The sequence below is a fragment of the Mustelus asterias genome, chromosome 18 (genome assembly GCF_964213995.1).
Source record: "Mustelus asterias chromosome 18, sMusAst1.hap1.1, whole genome shotgun sequence".
Lineage (NCBI taxonomy): Eukaryota > Metazoa > Chordata > Chondrichthyes > Carcharhiniformes > Triakidae > Mustelus > Mustelus asterias.
In genome coordinates, this window is record NC_135818.1 from 86,373,193 (window position 1) to 86,396,129 (window position 22,937).

Below are 22,937 nucleotides of genomic sequence, written 5' to 3' on the forward strand. Positions count from 1 at the left end.
GCCATTCCAAGAATCAATCTGGAAAACCCTTGTTACACTCCCTTTACATCAAGAACATCCTTCCAGAAATAAGGAGACCAAAATTGCACACAATATTCCAGGTGTGGTCTCACCATGGCCCTATATAACTGCAGCAAGACATCCCTGTTCCCGTACTCGAGACCTCTCACTATGAAGGCCAGCATACCATTCACCTTCTTCACCACCTACATGCTTACCTTCAATGACTGGCATACGAGGGCGCTCAGGTCTCTTTGCACATTCCCCTCTGTCAATCTATAACCTTTCAGATAATAATCTGCCCTCCTTTTTTTGCTACCAAAGTGGATAACCTCACATTGATCCCACATTATACTGCATCTGCCATGCATTTGCCCACTCATTCAACTTGTCCAAATCACATGAAGGATCTCTGCATCCTTGTCACAGCTCACCGTCCCACCCAGCGATGTGTCATCTGCAAATTTGGAGATATTACACCTAGCTCCCTCATCTAAATCCTTTATATAGTGAATAGCCGGGATCCCAGCACTGATCCTTGTGGTACCCCACTAGTCACTGCCTGCTATTTGGAAAAAGACTCTTTTATTCCTACTCTTTGTTTCATAGAAACATAGAGGATAGGAGCAGGAGGAGCCATTCGGCCCTTCGAGCCTGCATCGCCACTCATTACAATCATGGCTGATCATCCAACTCAATAGCCTAATCCTGCTTTTTTCCCATAATCTTTGATCCCATTCGCCCCAAGTGCTATATCCAGCCGTCTCTTGAATACATTCAATGTTTTGGCATCAACTACTTCCTGTGATAATGAATTCCACAGGCTCACCACTCTTTGGGTGAAGAAATGTCTCCTCACCTCCGTCCTAAATGGCCTACCTTGAATCCTCAGACTGTGACCCCTGGTTCTGGACTCCCCAATTTCTAAGTGCTAACAGTTTCCTATCCATCTCAATACATTACCCCTAATCCCATGCACTTTAATTTCACACACTCATCTCTTATGTGGGATATCGTCGAAAGCCTTCTGAAAGTCCAAATAAACCACATCCACTTGCTCCCCCTCATCAACTCTACTCGTTAATCCTCAAGGAATTCAAAAAGATTTGTCAAGCATGATTTCTCTTTCATAAAACCATGTTGCTCTGTCTGATCCTGCCACTGTTTTCCAAGTGAGAACTATTAAATCTTTTATAATGGATTCTAGAATTTTCGCCACTACTGACTACAATCAGGCTGACTGGCCTATAATTCCCTGTTTTCGCTCTACCTCTCTTCTTAAATAGTGGGATTACATTAGCTACCCACCAATCTGTAGGAACTTTTCCAGTGTCTATAGAATCTTGGAAAATGACCACCAATGCATTCATTATTTCTAGGGCCACTTCCTTAAGTACTCTGGGATATAGAGTAACAGATCCTGGAGATTTATCAGCCTTCAATCCATCAATCTCCCCAACAACATTTCTCTACTAATACTGATTTATTTTTAGTTCCTCCCTCTCAGTAAACCTCCAATATTTCTGGTACATTATTTGTGTCCTCCTTTGTGAAGACAGAACCAAAGTATGTATTTAGTTAGTCAGTTATTTCTTTGTTCCCCATTATAAATTCCCCTGTTTCTGACTGTAAGGCACCTACATTTGGCTTCATCAATCTTTTTCCCCTCACCTACAGAGTCAGTTTTTATGTTCCCCACAAACTTACTCTTGTATCTATTTTTCCCTTCTTAATCCTTTTTGACCTCCTTAACTGAATTCTAAACTGCTCCCAATCCCAATGTTTTTTCTGGCAATTTGTGAACTTCTTCCTTGAATTTAATACTAGGGGGGTAATCTTACCTTCTCATCCCATTGGTCGATGGGCAGGGTGAGGTGGTAAGATCACAAGAGGGCCAAAAATCACTATTCCCCAGCTGATATTTTACTATGAGATTATTAGTTAATCCTGCCTCTTTACACAATATTAGATCTAAAACACTGTTGATTTCACAATCAAGTGCACAGTAATGTAAGGCGGCATCATCAAACAGATGTGACAGAATGGCGAAACATGGATGGAAAAACATGGAGAATGGAGCTGTCACAGGAAACAAACAGGGTGTGTGTAAGTATAGACCAAGTAGTTGTGCAAGTTAGTGGCTTATAATAAATATTTGAGGACATGTCAAGGAAGGGAAGGGAAGAGTTGGAGATGGACTATGTGAAGATGAGAGAAAGGTGGAAATTGGAAGCAGAGTTGATTACATTTTCCAGTTCAGGGCAAGAATGGGGCATTTTTTCTTTTCCTCAACAGACCTCAGTGTAACATCAAAAAGAGATGATCAAATTAGTGTTAATTTGTACTGTAGACTCAAACCAATATATTTCACTGGTTGAGAAATAGGACAGTCTGAATTCAACCCAGATTATGGGCCCAATTTTAACATTGCGTCGCCCCTGTTTTCGGGCGCAGTAACGTGGTAAAGTCGGATGTGAGGCCATTAACGCGATCCGCGCCTGCATCTGCACAGATGCCCACTTTACCGAGGCCCGGGAATGGCTGCGATCAGATTCGCGGCCAAAACAGCGATTTAAATGCATTTGCATGCATTTAAATTGAACGAATGCACTGCCCACCCAACTTTATCAGCATTTCCCCCTTTACCACCGCATTTGCCGATCCGGAATCGCGCCGAAACAGTAATAGAAATGTGGAGGAAGAAATTGCAAAGCAGATTATGGATAGGTGTGGAGGTCACAGGGTAGTTGTCATGGGTGACTTTAACTTTCCAAATATTGATTCGAACCTTTATAGGTCGAATAGTTTGGATGGGGCAGTTTTTGTGCAGTGTGTGCAGGAGGGTTTCCTGACACAAAATGCGGATAGGCCGACAAGAGGTGGGGCCACATTGGATTTGGTACTGGGTAATGAACCGGGCCAAGTGTTAGATTTGATTGTGGGAGAGCACTTTGGAGATAGTGACCACAATTCGGTGTCTTTCATTATTGCAATGGAGAGGGATAGGGCCATACGGCAGGGCAAGGTTTATAATTGGGGGAGGGGTAATTATGACGCGATTAGGCAAGAATTAGGGAGCATAAGATGGGAACAGAAACTGTCAGGGAAAGGCACAAATGAAAAGTGGAGCTTGTTCCAGGAACAAATACTGCGTGTCCTTGATAGGTATGTCCCTGTCAGGCAGGGAGGAAATGGCTGAGTAAGGGAACCATGGTTCACAAAAGAGGTTGAATGTCTTGTCAAGAGGAAAAAGGAAGCGTATGTAAGGATGAGAAAACAAGGTTCAGTTGGGTCGCTTGAGGGTTACAAGGTAGCAAGGAATGAGCTAAATAAAAGGGCTTAGGAGAGCTAGGAGGGGGCATGAGAAGTCCTTGGCGGGTCGGATCAAGGAAAACCCCAAGGCTTTTTACTCTTATGTGAGAAATAAAAGAATGACCAGGGTGAGGTTAGGGGCGGTCAAGGACAGTTGTGGGAACTTGTGCATGGAGTCAGAAGAGATAGGAGAGGCGATTAATGAATACTTTTCTTCAGTGTTCACCAAGGAGAAGGGCCATGTTTTTGAGGATGGGAGTGTGATACAGGCTGATAGGCTGGATGAGGTAGATGTTCTGAGGGAAGATGTATTAGCAATTTTGAAAAACCTGAGGGTCGATAATTCCCCTGGGCCAGATGGGATATATCCTAGGATTCTTTGGAAGGCAAAGGATGAGATTGCAGAGCCTTTGGCTTTGATCTTTGGGTCCTCACTGTCCACGGGGATAGTAAGAAGTCTAACAACACCAGGTTAAAGTCCAACAGGTTTATTTGGTAGCAAAAGCCACTAGCTTTTGGAACAGGCTGTTCCTTCGTCAGGTGGGTGGGAGTTCTGATCACAAACAGCGCACAAAGACACAAACTCAATTTACATGAATAATGATTGGAAGTGAGTCTTTACTGCTAATCAAGTCTTAAAGGTACAGACAATGTGAGTGGAGGGAGCATTAAGCACAGGTTAAAGAGATGTGTATTGTCTCCAGACAGGACAGCTAGGGAGATTTTGCACATCCAGGCAAGTTGTGGGGGTTACAGATGGTGTGACATGAACCCAATATCCCGGTTGAGGCCATCCTCATGTGTGTGGAACCTGGCTATCAGTCTCTGCTCAGCGACTCTGAGCTGTCGTGTGTCGTGAAGGCCGCCTTGGGGAACGCTTACCTGGAGATCAGAGGCTGAATGCCCGTAACCGCTGAAGTACTCCCCAACAGGAAGAGAACAGTCTTGCCTGGTGATTGTCGAGCGGTGTTCATTCATCCAAGGTGGCCTTCATGACACAGCACTTCAGCGGTCACGGGATATTGGGTTCATGTCACACTATCTGTAACTCCCACAACTTGCCTGGATGTGCAAAATCTACTAGCTGTCCTGTCTGGAGACAATACACATCTCTTTAACCTGTACTCAATGCTCCCTCCACTCACATTATCTGTACCTTTAAGACTTGATTAGCTGTAAAGACTCACATTCCAATCATTATTCATGTAAATTGAGTTTGTGTCTTGGTGCCCTGTTTGTGATCAGAACTCCCACCCACCTGACGAAGGAACAGCCTGTTCCGAAAGCTAGTGGCTTTTGCTACCAAATGAACCTGTTGGACTTTAAGCTGGTGTTGTTAGACTTCTTACTGTGTTTACCCCAGTCCAACGCCGGCATCTCCACATCACGGGGATAGTGCCAGAGGACTGGAGAGTGGCGAATGTTGTTCCTCTGTTCAAGAAAGGAAATAGGAATGACCCTGGCAATTATAGGCTGGTTAGTCTTACTTCGGTGGTCGGTAAGTTAATGGAAAATGTCCTGAGGGATTTATGACCATTTGGAAAGATGCAGCTTAATTCGGGATAGTCAACACGGATTCGTGAAGGGGAAGTCTTGCCTCACAAATTTGATTGAATTCTTTGAGAAGATAACTAGGTGTGTAGATGAAGGTAGAGCAGTTGATGTCGTTATACATGGATTTTAGTAAAGCATTTGATAAGGTTCCCCATGGTCGGCTCATGAAGAAAGTAAGGAGGTGTGGGATAGAGGGAAATTTGGCCGATTGGATAGGTAACTGGCTATCTCATAGAAGACAGAGGGTGGTGGTGGATGGAAAATTTTCAGACTGGAGACCAGTTACCAGCGGTGTACCACAGGGACTAGTGCTGGGTCCTCTGCTATTTGTGATTTTTATCAATGACTTGAAGGAGGGGGCTGAAGGGTGGGTCAGTAAATTTGCTGATGACACCAAGATTGGTGGAGTAGTGGATGAGGTGGAGGGCTGTTGTAGGCTGCAAAGAGACATTTATAGGATGCAGAGCTGGGCCGAAAAATGGCAGATGGAGTTTAACCCTGATAAGTGCGAGGTGATTCATTTTGGGAGGACAAATTTGAATGCGGATTACAGAGTCAACGGCAGGGTTCTGAGGAATGTGGAGGAACAGAGAGATCTTGGGGTTCATATCCACAGATCTCTGAAGGTTGCCACTCAAGTGGATAGAGCCGTGAAGAAGGCCTATAGTGACTTAGCGTTTATTAACAGGGGGTTTGCGTTTAAGAGCTGTGGGGTTATGCTGCAACTGTACAAGCCTTGGTGAGGTCACATTTGGAATATTGTGTGCAGTTCTGGTCACCTCACTATAAGAAGGATGTGGAAGCATTGGAAAGAGTGTAAAGGAGATTTACCAGGATGCTGCCTGGTTTGGAGGGTAGGTCTTATGAGGAAAGGTTGAGGGAACTAGGGCTTTTCTCTTTAGAGCAGAGGAGGATGAGAGGCGACTTAATAGAGGTTTATAAGATGATGAGGGGGATAGATAGAGTGGACGTTCAGACTCTATTTCCTCGGGTGGATGTAGCTGTTACTAGGGGGCATAACTATAAGGTTCATGGTGGGAGATGTAGGAGGGATGTCCGAGGTAGGTTCTTTACTCAGAGTGGTTGGGGTGTGGAATGGACTGCCTGCTGGGATAGTGGAGTCGGACACTTTAGGAACTTTCAAGCAGTTATTGGATAGGCACATGGAGCACACTAGAATGATAGGGAGTGGGATAGCTTGATCTTGGTTTTGGACAAAGCTCGGCACAATATTGAGGGCCGAAGGGCCTGTACTGTGCTGTACTGTTCTATGAAATGGACTTCCTGAACAAAAGTCTGTTTCGGCCGCTCCAGCTGCTGAAGAGGCGAGTTCAGAGCTTCCAACGGCTCTCTGACTCAGATCAGTGGTGGGGGGGAGGAGGGAGGCCCGATCGTTGTCTGGTTAGGAGGAGGGAGGCAGGCCAGATGTACCTTTGGGCGGGTGGAAGTGGGGGAGGGGAGTGAGGCCAGGTCATTCCCTGGGGGAGGGGAGGGGAGTGAGGCCCGATCATTCTCTGGGGTAGGGGGAGGGGAGTGAGGCCCGATCATTCTCTAGGGTAGGGGGAGGGGAGTGAGGCCAGATCATTCTCTGGGGGAGGGGAAGGGAGTGAGGCCAGATCATTCTCTGGGGGAGGGGAAGGGGAGTGAGGCCAGATCATTCTCTGGGGGAGGGGAAGGGAGTGAGGCCAGATCATTCTCTGGGGGAGGGGAAGGGAGTGAGGCCAGATCACTCTCTGGGGGAGGGGAGGGGAGGGGAGTGAGGCCAGATCATTCCCTGGGGGGCGGGGGGGGGGGGCAGAGAGTGAAGCCAGGTCATTCTCTGGGAGGTGGATGGGGGGAAATGAGGCCAGATCATTCCCGGTTGGGGGGGGGGGGGGGGCGTAAGATGTATCTCTGGTGGGAGGGGGGGGGGGAGGCCCGATCACTCACTGGTGGGGGGGGGGGGGACGGGCGGTGGGGGGGGGCAGGAGGTTCCACTGCCACTCTGTGGGCGATCGATGGGGGGGGGGGGAAGGGGGCAGGGGGTTATGATCGGTCTGGGTAGCAGGGGTATGGGTGAATAAGTGGCACAGTGATGTCTGTGTGGGCCATCACTCCCGCTTTTCACTCCTGGGCCGCTTTATCCGCTTTCTGCGGCCCGGGAGTGATCTGACTCGGGTGCACTTTTTCAAATTTTTTTCTCACTGCGCATGGGCAGTTCAGAGCTCCGATCGTTTCGAGCGCGATAGGCCCCGCACACAGCGCGATTCAGACCCGCGATTTTTCTTTTCAAGCTAAGTGCTAATGGGGGCGCCTGAAAGCAGATTTCCAAGTCAGATCTGAATTGCACCCAGATTCAGCACTTAGAATGAAAATGGTAAAATCAGGCCCAATGAGATGAAAAGACAGAACTATAACACAAAATTCTATCCATGTCACACAAGAAGGAAGTTATTGGCAATATTAACTCTTGTGGACTCTTGACACAAAGCATTGCAAACAGATCAATGTCACTCACTGCAAAGAAACATGTGACCATTAGACAATCAAGATTTTCTGTCCGATCGTTTAAAAGGATCGAAAACTGGGAAGGTGGACAATGCCGTGCCCAATGTTCTGACAGGTGCCCTCAATTGTAATGCTGTGCGCTTAGAACATAGAAATTGACTCTATTACCATTCCATATGGTGAGCAGATGGTGAGTTTGGAGCAGAGAAAGTGAAGTCAACAGAATTCACATACGTCAGAGCAATTCATCATCATTCCAAGGCTTTTAGCCAGATTCTTAGAATCATAGAATCCTACAGTGCAGAAGGAAGCCATTTGGCCCATCGAGTATGCACCGACCACAATCCCACCCGGGCCTATCCCCATAACCCCATGCTGGACAGAAAACAGGGGAAACAATTTTCTGAGCTTTGCAAGTATATATGGACTATAGGTAGGATTCTTTGGATTGGATGAATTTTCCCAACCACCGACACTGGCTCCTGTCTCTTGCTGCTAGTCCAAAGGATTGTACACAATTACAGTGTGGGAAGGAATTTTTAAAATGTGGGCATCTCTTTCAAGGCCTACATTTGTTGCCCATCCATATTTCCCCTTGAACTGAAAATTCCAGAGGACAGTTCAGAGTCAACCACACTGATGTGGGCCTGCTGTCACATGTAGGGCAGTGTGGACCCTTTTCTTGTTTTGGATTTTATGTTTGTATGTAGAGTTTAGCTGTAATTATTTGCACTTACCTCTCAGAACCATGATCCAACATATTCATGTCATTTGAAGAAATTCTAAACTCGCTGATTCTAATCTTCTCGTCAGAATTCATCTCAACAGAGTAATATACATAGACCTTTCCTGTGTATTTGAATTTAGGGTGAAATACTAGACCCAGAAATCCTCGCTCATCCCCTTCCCAAGGAGAGGTTAAGACTGCCCGAGTAATGTTCAAAAATGGCTTCTCAAGTCTGGCCTTGTTGTGCAGATATGCCCATACAATGCCGATTTGTTCTGCAATAAAAAAACGATGAGTTCCATCATTCGCATGTACCATAGCTACAGGGTTCCGTAGACCATTTGCTATTTCCTTCAGACACAATTGGAGACATCCATCAGAGCCAGCCGCCACCGACCCAAGGTTTCTAGTCAGATTGCTGTTGGAAAGCACACGGGGGAAGCAATAATCTGGGTCTTGTAGTTGTAAGACTTCACAGAATTTATTTCTGTTAGATACAAGGTCCAGAAGCTTTCTGTCTTCCACCAAGGAATGGACAGTTGTCTTGCATTTATTCCAGAAATCAATGCAGTATTCACCACAAAGACCAAGCAACTGCCTCACTGGAGTTGTTGGGTCTTCTGCATCGTATAAATGAGCAGCATATGGAGAACATTCCTACAGTGGAAACAAATCATGGTCAAGTAAATACCATGTCCGCAAGAGTAAATTGCATTCATAAATATGTCTCATGTAAGCAGTCTCCCGAGGTACTTTGCAAGAGTCAAAAAGACACTGAGCAAGTTGGAGAAATGTTAGAAAATGAGACAGAAGCCATGGTTAAAGAGATACATTATGAGGAGGCTTTTTTGAATTGGGTGAAGTACAGGAAAAATATGGCTGAAGGGCTTACTACTAATCCTAGAATGAAGGGAATGGAGCACACTGGAAAGTCAGAGGATGGTTGGGTCAGGCAATAGGTGCATGAAACATTGTGCAGAATACAATATCAGTGGCAGAGATCTGAATGAGTTGGGAGTTAGGAGGGTGAAGCTATGTACTTGTTAGCCCCTCCTTCTAGGTAGATGTTGGCAATGTCATGTTCTCCCCCTGAGTCTCAGTTCATGCCTTCTTCTCCCTCTTCATCCCAAATTCATGTTGGTATCCATTTCTCCCTTATCCCAGAATTCAGAAAGCCACACTTTTCCCAGGTACCACTGCAGGCTCCTGCCTCCTGCTGCTGGTCCAAAGGATTGAACACAATTACAGTGTGGGAAGGAATTCCTGCCCCTGCCAAGTATTCCAGACACAATGTGGAGCAATTTTCATTCACAACGTTAGAAGATGCCCTGAGCAATGCTAAGAGAAGGGGTTTTCTGAGTTGTGTTCATAGAATCATTGAATCTTACAGGGCAGAAGGAGACCATTCAGCCCATTGAGTCTGTACCGACCACAATCCCATCCAGGCCCTATCCCTATAACCCCATGCATTTACCCTAGCTAGTCCCCCTGACACTAAGGGGTAATTTAACATGGCCAATCCACTTAATCTTTGGACTGCTGGGAGGAAACCGGAGCACCTGGAGGAAACCCACGCAGACACAGGGAGAATGTGCAAACTCCACACAGACAGTGACCAAGCTGGGATTTGCACCCAGGTCTCGAACCCGGGTCCCTGGCACTGTGAGGCAGCAGTGCTAACCATTGAGCCATCGTGCCGCCCACAACTAAGCGACTATGTTAAGCGACTATGAAGTGGGTAACCTGAACTGTAACATGTATTCAATTGTTTATAGATTGAGAAACTACACTGTGATATGGATTGTGCAGAGTGATTTATTAACTGAATGTGTATGAGATTGTGTACAGTGAGTTATGTACAGTGTATTGTGTGTGGGACAGTGGCCAGATTCTGCAATAAGCATAATGGTGAGGCTAACAGCACTTCTTATTATAGAATCATAGAGTGGTTAGAACACAGGAGGCCATTCAGCCCATCATGAGTTCTGCTTGCATGAGGACAGCCTCAACCAGGATCTTGGCTTCATGTCACACTACATGTAACTCCCACCATTTGGCCTGAGCTTGCAAAATCCTACTAACTGTCCTGGCTTGAGACAATTCACATCTCTTTAACCTGTGATTATCCCTTTCTCCACTTGCACCGTCTGTACCTGGAAAGACTTGATTACCTGAAAACACTCGCATTCCAACCATTATCTTTGACCCCGATAGGCACTGGGCCCCCTTAAAAGAGGTATGCCTCCTTCCTTCTCGTCTTAGCCTGAACTGTAAAAGTAGCTGACTGGCTTCCTACTTTCTTCCTTTCCCAGCCCCACGTTATTGTGGTGGAGGCAGAATGAGGCCCTTAGTTGGTCATTAATTGGCCAGTGGCTTCAGTAGGTTTAAGGATGGGTGGACCAACTGATGCCTTACTCACCCACTGTAATATGGTGGACAGTTTGGGAATGGGTGGGAAGGCAGGTTTATTCAAATATGCGGGGTGAGGGTGGGGTGTGAAAGTGTTGGGGAGGGGACGGGGAAGGCATAAAACATTCCTCCTTCTTCCACTACTCTTATCTACTATAGGATCGATTTTACTATTCCTCACTCCCGAAGAGTGTAGTGAATCATGGACTACATTCCCTTATTGTATCAAAATTGTGGATTTTGCCCCTTAGATGTACCATCTGTAAATAGAAACTATGCGCAGCCTCCACTCACACAGATGGCTTTGATCAAAACTACACGTGCTGTTTAATATTTAATTACTCTATCAACAAACCACATTCCATCTCTGTGTGGACGTGCCTTTAGTGAGCCTGTTGGAGTTTGCCAATCAGGATTTGCTAGGATTAGCTTGTCTCACATAGTTGAGATTTGCTGGGACTTGCTACAGCACAATCCTCTGCAATGTTGATTCACAAGCTTTTACTTTAACCTCTAAATTTAAAATTGTGAAGGATATTTGTTCAAGATGTGGAAAAATAAGCACAATTATTGAATTAATTTCCAAAAACATTCAAAATGAAACTAGTTTCTTTTCCACTGTTTCAGAAAATATATTTTTATTCAAAATGCTGTGTATTTCCAGAATTTACTGTTTTTATTTGAGCTAAATTTCTATGTCTGCTGGGAGTAGGCTAATTTATTGAACTATTAGACTTTTTCTCTGGGAACGAGGTTAAAATCCAGTCCAGTCAAAGGTAAATGAAGGCCTCGCTCTTTGGTAGGAATAGGTGGTTCTGTCCCTCTCGCACGAGCACCTAGATTCATATTCCATATCCACAGATCTCTAAAGGTTGCCACTCAAGTGGATAGAGCTGTGAAGAAGGCCTATAGTGTGTTAGCTTTTATTAACAGGGGGTTGGAGTTTAAGAGCCGTGGGGTTATGCTGCAACTGTACAGGACCTTGGTGAGACCACATTTGGAATATTGTGTGCAGTTCTGGTCACCTCACTATAAGAAGGATGTGGAAGCGCTGGAAAGAGTGCAGAGGAGATTTACCAGGATGCTGCCTGGTTTGGAGGGTAGGTCTTATGAGGAAAGGTTGAGGGAGCTAGGGCTGTTCTCTCTGGAGCGGAGGAGGCTGAGGGGAGACTTAATAGAGGTTTATAAAATGATGAAGGGGATAGATAGAGTCAACGTTCAAAGACTATTTCCTCGGGTGGATGGAGCTATTACAAGGGGGCATAACGATTGGGTTCGTGGTGGGAGATATAGGACGGATATCAGAGGTAGGTTCTTTATGCAGAGAGTGGTTGGGGTGTGGAATGGACTGCCTGCAGTGATAGTGGAGTCAGACACTTTACGAACATTTAAGCGGTTATTGGATAGGCACATGGAGCACACCAGGATGATAGGGAGTGGGATAGCTTCATCTTGGTTTCAGATAAAGCTCGGCACAACATCGTGGGCCGAAGGGCCTGTTCTGTGCTGTACTGTTCTATGGAGATGAGGGGTTTGGATTATGAGGAGAGGCTGAGGAGATTGGGTTTGTACTCGTTGGAGTTTAGAAGGATGAGGGGGGATCTTATGGAGACTTATAAGATAATGCGGGGGCTGGATAGGGTGGAGGCGGAGAGATTCTTTCCACTTAGTAAGGAAGTTAAAACTAGAGGACACAGCCTCAAAATAAAGGGGGGTCGGTTTAAGACAGAGTTGAGGAGGAACTTCTTCTCCCAGAGGGTGGTGAATCTCTGGAATTCTCTGCCCACTGAGGTGGTGGAGGCTACCTCGCTGAATATGTTTAAAGCGCGGATGGATGGATTCCTGATCGGTAAGGGAATTAAGGGTTATGGGGATCAGGCGGGTAAGTGGTACTGATCCACGTCAGATCAGCCATGATCTTATTGAATGGCGGGGCAGGCTCGAGGGGCTAGATGGCCTACTCCTGCTCCTATTTCTTATGTTCTTATGTTCTTATGTTCTTTCTATGACTGGTCGGGGACATAGCATAAGATGAGAAAAGGCTTTGGGAAGTAATAACTAATTAATATATAAATATGTACATAAAATGTGATTCTTACACCATTTTTAGGGTTTAATATTGAATCCTATGTAACCACTTAGTGTCACTACCTTTTTCTGTTACATGAAGCATATGAGAAAATGTGGGGCATTTTACCTTCCTCAGTTAATCTATCTTGATCCCAAGGATGGAAATTTGATGTCTGCATATTGCCGAATAGCATGAGCCAATGAAAGCCAGCGGGGATGGAGGCAACAGGAAGGGGGTGAAAGGTTAACGAGGTGGGGTGTGAAGTTACAATCAGACCAGCTATGATCTCCTATGAATGGAGGAGCAGGCTTGAGGGGTCAAGTAGCCTACTCCTAATTTGTATGTTTGTATACATGTCTGCACATTTGTATCAGTTAAGTGGATCCTGTTACAAGTTAGGAGGTTGGCAGTACAGTTTTGGAAGAGCTCAAGTTTAAGGAGGGTGGAGGATGGGAGACTGCTCCTGAGAGCACTGGAGTAATTGAGACTGGAGGAAACAAAATTATAGATTATAGTAACATTCAATTAAAGTCACTTACCCCGCACAGAATATCCTGGATGTACGCAGCACATGTGGCATACAGAGAGTAGTCAAAATTATCCACAATTCTGTAGAAACGATTCATGATTTCCCTATCTTTGGTGGAGTCACAGCAACCAAATTGACTGTACATGGTACAGAATGACAGACCATTCACTGGCCGGAAAGGAGGCTTAAAATCCAAGCACTGGGGGTGACTTTTCACCAGTAGTGCAGGAAATATAATAGGAATAAGGAGGGCAAGGAATTGCCACCCCGAGCCATGCCTGTGATTACCACACACCATACTTGCCTCCGATTCCAGTTTGAGTAAAAGGAGATGGCCAGTGACACACAGCCAGGCTCACAGCCTAAACACAGCAAACTGGATCTGTGAAAATAAAGGTTCGAGAATGAAGATATGGACTATGTACTTTGTTCTGCTCATTGGGCAGCCTCAGTCTCTCAGAGCAGCACTCAATATTGTCAGGCCAGATAATCTTTAAACTTATTTTTATCTGCCAACATGTGCTGTACAAAATAAATAGAACTCTGCAACAACAAAAAAAAAGTGCTGAGTTTCAGACAGTTAAACTATAACTACCCTTAATTGCAGATCTCCAAAAAAACACTCAGCAATGTTTGACCCGCCTTAAAGTGATTCCTGTTTTGCCATTCCAGCAGGCAATCATGATCTGTTTACTTGTAAGTCTCTTTTTAAGACATGAGAAAAAATTGAAAATTGCTATTTGTAAAGGTTTAGGCGTTGTTTGGACTATATTAGAAATGTGTTGGATTTCTATGCTCCCAGAGTGGGATGAGAAGAGGAATATTATATAGACTATGTGACTGGGTGGATAACATCAAAGCATCTTTTTTTTAAATTAAAGCTTAAATGTAGGCAAGAGAAAAATGGAAAAAAACAACAGACAAGACAGGGAAAAGATAGATAATACAGCTAAAAGGGAGAGAATAATGGGAGACAAAATCATAGAGAAAATATAAAGAAATACAACCAAAAAAAGCAAAATACAGTGAAGAAAGAAATACAAGGAAGAAGTAAATATAGAGGGGGTGCAGAGGAGATTCATCGGGATGTTGCCTGGGTTGGAGCATTTGAGTTATGAAGAGAGGTTGGTTAGGCTGGGGTTGTTTTCCTTAGAGCAGAGAAAACTGAGGGGGGATCTCTTCAAAGCTATGCAGGATACAGATGGTGTAGATAGGAAGAAACTTTTCCCCATAGTAGGGGGTTAAATAACCAGGGAACATAGATTTAAGGTAAGAAACTGGAGATTCAGAGAGGCTTTGAGGAAATATTTTTTCACCCAGAGGTGTGGAGGGAAGCTGGAACTCACTGGCCTTAACCGTGATAGAGGCAGGAACCCACATAATATTTAAGAGGTATTTTGATAAGCACTTGAAATGCCATATCATACAAGGCTACGGACCAAGTGCTGGAAACTGAGATTAGAATAAATAGGTTTGATGGCCGGCCAAGACACGATGGGCCAAAGGGCCTCTTTCTGGGCTGTAAAACTCTATGGATTTTCCCACCCCATTACGCTATTCAAACAGCGAGCAATGTCAGCGGGAGGCCAATGATGCGAATCGCATCCGGAGTCTGGCATGTCACAATCTTCCTAGGCCATTATTTATAATGCGATCAGCCTCGAGCTGGGGAACAGCACGAGGCTGATTTAAATATTCAAAACCTGATTTAAATCTATTTCGCGAGCCCAGGACACAATCGTCCGGGCTAATTTAGGTTTCTGACCTCGCCAGTGAAGGCTCCCACCAGCGGCGATCACAGATGGTCCCCAATAATCAGGATCTGATGGCCTCGATTGTGGGCCGGAGGCCATTGAGGCCCCCCCAGGAGGTCTGTGCCATGGGGGTGGGGCTTCACAGGGCAGGGACTCATGGCGGTGGGACTAGGCAGGGTGGAGACAGACCGGGAGGAGGTAGACAAGGAGGGAAGGGGGGAGCTCTGTATTGGAGGATGGGGGCTGATGTGGGGCCAGCCATCAGAGGTCAGGACCAGCATTCAGAGGCCGGGGCTGGCGATCGGAGGCCGGGGCCGGCGATCGGAGGCCGGGGCCGGCGATCGGAGGCCGGGGCCGGCGATCGGAGGCCGGGGCCGGCGATCGGAGGCCGGGGCCGGCGATCGGAGGCCGGGGCCGGCCATCAGAAGTCAGGGCCAGCCATCAGAGGTCGGGCCAACCATTGGAGATCAAGGTCGGCCATCCAGAGGCCAGGGCCAGCCATCAGATGTCGGGGCCAGTGATTGGGAGGCCAGGGCTGGCCATTAGGAAGCCGGTGATCGGGGGGAGGAGGCAGCATGTCATCTGATCTCCCAGTATACTGGGAGATTGGTGCAGGGCAATGGCTCCCTGAGCACCCTGCTGCTGGCCTTTCCAGTGGGACCTGGCCTCCTTTCTGGCGTGATCCTTCTGATGGTCTCTGTACTGCACAGAGTGCCGTAAATGCTCAAAAGTCAGCTCACCTAAAAAACAGGCAGGAAAACGTCCCATCACACTCTGCGGCTCCAAAAGAAACAATATTCAAAATGGAAATACAAAGAAAAAGAATTGTAGTTTTCTGGAGACTGCCGACCGAGTGATGTGACCAACTGAGAAGACAAATTGAGGGAAAAGAGGCAGACTATACAGGAAAACTATGATAAACTTAAATCAGACATTTAAATCAAAATTTAGCAAGCAATGCTTCTGTCCAAAACACTCCGCAGAGTGGTAGTTTCAGGTTCTAACACGCAGAACGTGAGTCTATTGTTCCTGAATGTAGAGTGGATTAATCAGTGGTTCTTAAAGGACTCCTGCCAGCTGCTATGAAAGCAAATCCATTGATTATTATGCAGGAAAAAAGCATCCAACCCCGTAACAGTCTCTCCCTGCTCCTCCCACCTCTCCTCATCAAAAGGCTACTTGTCAATGCTTGTTCAAGGCTGGCAGCTCACCAATCAGTCCCCAGGCATCAGTTACCAATGATGGAGCAATTAAAATTGAGTATGTGCAAGATCCAGAATTAGAGGATACTAATATTCCAGAGCCATTCTTCAACCAATTCAATTCACTTCATCAAGAAACGACAAGGTTCAGGATACTGCAAAAGCTACAGGGCCTGACAACACTACAGCAATATTACTGAGGCCGTGTGCTCCAGAATTAGCTGAGCTATTAGCCAAACTGTTCCAATGCAGCTACAACATTGGCATCTACCTGGCAATGTGGAAAAGGGCCCAGGTATGTCTTGTCCACAAAATGCAAGACAAATCCAACCTGACCAAGTGTCACTCCATCACTGCTCTTTACTATCAACAATGTGATGGAAAGTTGTCATCAATAGTGCTATTAAGCAGCACTTACTCAGCACTAAACTGCTCACTGATGCTCATTTGGGTTCCACCCCCAGAGCCACTCAGCTCCTGACCTCATTACAGCCTTAGTCCTGAGCTGGACAAAAGAGCTGAATTCAAGAGGTGAGATGAGAGTGGCTGCCTTTGACATCAAGGCAGCATTGACTGAGTGTGGCATCAAGGAGCCCAAGCAAAACTGGAGTCAATGGGAATCAAGGGGTAAACCCTTCACTGATTGGAGTCATACCTCTGTCATGGACAGGAGGGTGGTCAATTTTAACTGCCTAGATATCCCCAGTCTCTACCCATCCATAAATCTTCTTTGAATTCTGATTTCCCCCTTTTTAACTGGTGGAATGTTTATAAGTAAAAAAAAGTTTATTTATTAGTCACAAGTAGGCTTACATTCACACTGCAATGAAGTTACTGTGAAAATCCACTAGTCGCCACACTTTGGCGCCTGTTTGGGTACACTGAGGGAGAATTTAGCATGGCCAACTCACCTAACCTGCACATTTTTGGACTGTGGGAGGAAACTGGAGCACCCGGAGGAAACCCACGCAGACACAGGGAGAACATGTAAACTCCACACAGACAGTGACCCAAGTCAGGAATCGAACCCGGGTCCCTGGAGCTGTGAGGCAGCAGTGCTAACTACTGCGCCACCGTGCTGCCCACATTTTCCCCGTTGCTTAAGTTTGGAATGTTCCAAACATCTATTAATTACTTGCACAGCAAACTCAAGATAAGATAAAATAAAACTGATGGTTTAGTTTTACACAAACACATGTGAGAGGCATTTCACATTCTCCCCTTTATGCTCACACAATAAATGGGGGATAAGGAAAAAGGAATAGGGTTCAGGGCATGACCACTGTTGTACCTGTTAATTCTCAAATACTTTCAACCAGTTTACTTACTCCAAGGTTTTACCCCGGTGCCCTTATTTACAAGATGGACAAAGGACAAACACAAGTAAAGGTTCAACAAGTTTATAAATAATAACACTATTAACTCTTAAATTACCCACATAAAACAAGAGGATACCCCAGCAGATTCAAGTATACTACCCGTAAAGATGGTTTGGTTGAACTGCAGATCCGATTCTCTGAGTCCCTCTGGTCCGTCGTCACGAAGGTGAGTCTCGATGGCCGCTTCTTCCTTCCTTCCTTCTCTGGTCAGTCTTCCGAATGGTCACAGCCGTCTCCCCTGTCGAGTCTTCACTCCTGTGTGACTCGAAGTGTGTCCCTTTATCCCCCAGCCTGCTTGCCTTTCCAGAAACTTCTCTGGCTTCCGGCCAATGAGGTCCCAGGAGGGGGTTCCAATACCCAGTGGGTTTCTTGATGTCTGCCTGACAGGACACCAGGATCCGCCCCCCCAGGTGTCCATCTCCATGTTGTTGAACTTGTTATCAGATAAGGTATCTACAGGAACTCTTGGTGACAGAAAGTCTGGCTCGATCTGCGCTTCTAACAATAGGCCGATGCATTTCAATGAGGTGCCATGATCTCCTGCTAAGTCTCAAGTAGAGTGTAACGACCTTCGATGGATGGTTGATGGGTCAGGCCCAGACATGTTTGTGTATTGTACAATTGGCCTGCCCGAGGTGTGACTGTGTTTGATTTCAATATGCCCAATTCTTTAATTTAGGATATCCAATTTTATCAGCCTTAAATCTAGGCCCTGTTTATATCACCACACCACAATAAAATACAAATATAGATTTTACATGTGTCCAGAGTCCAGATTCAGAAGTCAACTAGAATGTTCCTTCCGATGGAAGGTCGACTGGTTGTAGAATGCTCTGTCTTCCCACAGTGAGATTCCCATGACAGGAACAGGCAGGTAGAATGAGTTAGTTTAGATGCAGGGGTTCCAAGATTCCAGCAGTTGGCAGTTTTGATGAGTTTTGGAGTTCTTTCTGCTGCTACTGGCTTGATCATAGACAGTACAGGCTGTCGCCTGGAGTTCTGTTCAAGTTGGACGTCAGGCAGTAACTGCTGGAATTCAATTCCAACAGACGATATTACAGTGCAGCTTGAGGGAGGTCAGTTGACCTACCTGGACATAGGATGACTGGAATCTTGAAGTTTAAATGGAGTCAATGGACGGGATTTTCCTCTCCCTCTGCGGTGTGTTTCGTGGCACAGGATGCAGCGGGCTGGTCGCTGGTGGTGGGATCATATGGTCCCACCATTGTCAATGGGTTTCCTGTTGAACTCACCCCTCTCCACTGGAAAACTGTTAGTGGGACCATAGAATCCCGCCAGCGTAAATGGCAACAAGATTTTGGTGAATGTTTAAAACATGTGTACCTACTACTGCATCTTTTCCATAGTGAAAATAAATACAAAACATATATATTTATATTTCAGCAATATCCTCCTCTTTAATCCATGCTAAATCTTTCAAAGGATATATGTGGCTTTTCTGGCCACTAATAAAACTTACAAATAGTTATAAGTTTATAAACTTATACCAACTTATATCAACCTGATCAGTTTTTTTTTCCAATGCTATTTTGGCAATCAATTGTGGCTTTTGTTAACTTCATCTGCACTGATACCTGTACATGCAATCTTGCCAATGTTTCGTACTTTGGGAAATATTTATTTTTGAGGTAGATTTCTGACTATTTATGTAAATGACTTATGCTCTCTATAACTTATTTCCATCAACTAGTACACCCAATCTTCATTTTTGAAATCTTTAAGGGTAGGCAGTCCTGGGGAGAGTGCTCATAAATGACATGCTAATGTATTAAAATGAACTTCCTGTGGTTTCAAGGTGTGTTTCACGCTACTCCACCTGCTAGAAGGCTGGAAGATCGGAACTCAGAAACTCACCAGTGCAAATCGTGCTTTCCAAGTTTCTCCAGATTTTGAGAACCATTTCCGCAGATGGAGAGCGTGGGCCTAAGTGGTAGGTATAGATAGACTCCATCATATGGTTCATACCTAATTTTTTTTAAAGCAGGTAAGTGTGGGAAATAGGACAACATGGATCGTTCTTTCTGAGAGCTGTGCAGTGACAATGATGGACCAACTAGCTATCTTCTGTGCTTGAAATTCTATGGTTCCCACATGGAAATCAGTTATCAGCTCAGGAGTTCTGCTACTGATTAAATCCAGTACTTCCCAACATGTTGAGTCAGGGATAAAATTTTGCCTGCATCTTCAACTATATTTTTCTTGCCATACTATCTATTGAATTAAGTAACACACCATAATTTCTGACCAATTATCATTGTTTTATAATATACATAGCTAATCTTAGATTTTGTGATGTTATGGTTCAGGTTAGAAACTTGAAAGTGTTTTATGAAGCTCGCCTGAGCCATACGTTTTTTATGCTGAATTTGGCTAGGATTTGCATGGTATGTTACACTTCAGGTGTGATTCGAAAGACCCACTGGGGAGCTTTTGTCAAACAAAATTTATTTAAGAACATAGTTAACATGTACAGTAAAAAATAGCAAGAACTTTTATCAGTTACAACCAAAAACAAAACAACTACACCAATGTATAACCCTCAATGAATATATCTAATGATGTTCCAATCAAAACCAAAATCCAATAAACAAAATCCTTCAAACAGATTTTATCACTGCACAGGTTAAAGCTCACGTGATACTGGAATCCTGCTCCCTGGGTTGAATGCTGATTTCAAATGATCTTAAAAACTCAGAGCAGGTTGTAGCCAGATCAGCTCCCCAGAACACCAAAACACAGATTCTTTACTGCAGAATGGCAATCAAGATGTGCTTTCAGCTAACTGGTAAACCTTCAAAACAAAAACAGAGAGAGAGAGACTTTCAGCTATGCTTCTAATGCGACAGCCAAAATGAAACTGAAAGCTGACCTGCCCAGTTTTTTTTCCAGCAATGACATCATCTAAGGCTGTGATCATGAGAAAAAAAACCTCTTCAAGGTAAACTAACATTACAGTGGTTATGTTTCAGTTAGGATAAATTAAGTAATTGTCTAAACTTCTGGGGTTGAATGAAACCTTATATTCTTAGAAAATTTACGTGACCAAAGTCATAAACTATTATGAACTATTGGGCTGGGAAGACTAAAGAGGTTGTAGCTCTGGTGCTGAGGTTCTATAATCAATGCCACAGCCTTGATTTGCTCTTGCTTGTGATAAGGAAGAAAGGACATTAATTGAAAAGCAGAATGCATTGTTTGTTCTGAGGGACTGCAGGGTTAGAGTGGACTGACTTGGCCTTGTTTCAATGCTAGGGTAACAGATTTGCCTGCAAAATTGTCTTCTCTCTCCTTGTGAGCTGGTGGTACTCCTGTACCCCACATCCTACTGCGATGGTAGCTGCCCCTTGAAGACTTACAGTAGCCAAACTCTACCACAGTTCCAGGAGGCACTTCCCTGGGTGAAGGCTGCTGTCAGGTTTGGCTCACTGTTTAAGGAGCCGGGATAGAAATGGGTCTCCCCGCGCACTCTCATTCTTACACTATCAGCATTTTCCTACTTGGGGGGAGGGGGGGCGGAGAGGAGGGAAAGGGGGTGAAGGAGGAGCGATTGGGTGTTGAAGGTGGGGGGAATGGAGGTTTGAGAAATGGTGGGTTGAGGAAGGGAGGATAGAGGGTGATTAGGCTTTCAAAGATCAGGTTCAGAAAATGATGGGCAGAATGGCCTCCTTCGGTGCTGTAGGATACTGTAACTATAAATTAAGCTTTGAAGTGGCCTAAGGAAGCCACCGAGTTGTATTAAACCACGACAGCAGTTTAAGAAAGTGGCCGAGTGAGATGACCAGAGATGGGCAATTTTTCCCAAGTATGAAAAAACAAATAATTGAACAACCATTTTCATAAAATGTGATTTTTCAATCTATGGTTACAGTTTAACCAGGGTGTATGCAATAAAGTGTCAGCTGTCTTGTGAATTAGTCATGATGTGGAGATGCCGGCGTTGGACTGGGGTAAACACAGTAAGAGTTTTAACAACACCAGGTTAAAGTCCAACAGGTTTATTTTGCTACCGAATAAATTATTTTGCTACCAAATAAACCTGTTGGACTTTAACCTGGTGTTAAAACTCTTATTGTGAATTAGTAACAGGGAAATGTTTGCAAATGTAAAAAAAATATTTTTGCATAAAATAGGAAGCAACATGCCTATTATTGGGTCAAAGATGCAGGTGTCAACAGTGAGCCTGACTTGAACTGATGGAAAGCTTCATTTTTAAGGGGAAGAAATGTTCCAAATGACCGTTTGCCTCGAAACAGATTTTTAACAGGGAGTATTAAGATTGAAAATGTTGTGGGTGGAATGAGATGATCGGCAGGCTGCTGGACGCGGTACAATCGGAGCTAATGGCGAGCTCACCGACCGCAGGCGGCAAAATTCAACCTGCGCATGCGGCCGGATTCCCGCCAACGGCGTGCCGGCCGTCTGACACTGCGCATGCTCCCCGCTCTCTGGTTTTGGCGGGAGGCGCGGTGCTGGCACTGCGCGTGCTCGTGGGCGCGAGCTTCATTTGAATTTTAACGGCCGCGGCAGCGAGGAAGCCTGAGCAGGAGGGCAGCCATGGGGGGAGGGGGAATCACTTTACACCTTCGGTGAGCAAGCACATTGTCTCATGTTAGCCGGCGTCAATGTCCTTTTGACGCAGCCTGCACCAAAAGAAACCATCTGGGCCCTGTTCCGGGTGGTACCAGTCAGAGGAATCTGAACCCCAGTGGCCAAGCACAAGAAGTTCCAAAGTGCGTCCTAGGAGGCATATTATTGCTTCAAAACATAGAAATCATAGAAACCCTACAGTACAGAAAGAGGCCATTCGGCCCACCAAGTCTGCACCGACCACAATCCCACCCAGGCCCTACCCCCATATCCCTATATATCTACCCACTAATCCCTCTAACCTACACATCTCAGGACACTAAGGGCAATTTTTAGCATGGCCAATCAACCTAACCCGCACATCTTTGGACTGTGGGAGGAAACCGGAGCACCTGGAGGAAACCCACGCAGACACGAGGAGAATGTGCAAACTCCACACATGACGCTTGGACCAGTTGTTTTTCTTTTTGAGCATGCCCTTTTCACTGATTAAACCACTCAACATCCGTACCAATGGGCATAGATGGTGGAATTTCTTGGATGGGATCCTCAAATTTTTTTTACAATGACATAATCCAAGAATGGGATGTTAAACGGAGGCCCCATCTGTCCTCTCAGGTGGACATTAAAGATCCCATGGTCACTATTTTGAAGTAGAGTAGGAGAGTTACACCCAATACGGCAGCTAGTATCCCACAGCATTGCTGTTTGTGGGATCTTGATTTGCACAACTTGTTTGCCAAATTTCCTCCATTGCAATAGTGACTACATTTCAAAAGTACTTAATTGGATGTGAAGCACTTTGTGATACCTAACAGTTGTGAAAAGTTTGATAGAGATGCAAGTCTTTCTTTTCTCTATCCATTATTGCTGGATGCCTGTAATGCAGGTACAGATAGGATATG

The 22,937-nt window shown here is 45.1% G+C and overlaps 1 protein-coding gene across 1 annotated transcript in view; it reads right to left on the reverse strand.

Annotated features, from left to right (window-relative positions):
• The window catches only part of hhipl1 (HHIP-like 1), a 31,431-nt gene extending 17,744 nt beyond the window's left edge, over window positions 1-13,687 (reverse strand). The window contains exons 1-2 of the mRNA XM_078234505.1: window positions 13,100-13,687; window positions 8,091-8,737 (exon numbers count right to left, since the gene is read on the reverse strand). Of these exons, the coding sequence (XP_078090631.1) occupies window positions 8,091-8,737; window positions 13,100-13,387 (935 nt within the window). The 5' untranslated portion in view covers window positions 13,388-13,687. The remainder of the gene's footprint in view (window positions 1-8,090; window positions 8,738-13,099) is intronic.
• Window positions 13,688-22,937: the final 9,250 nt, after the last annotated feature.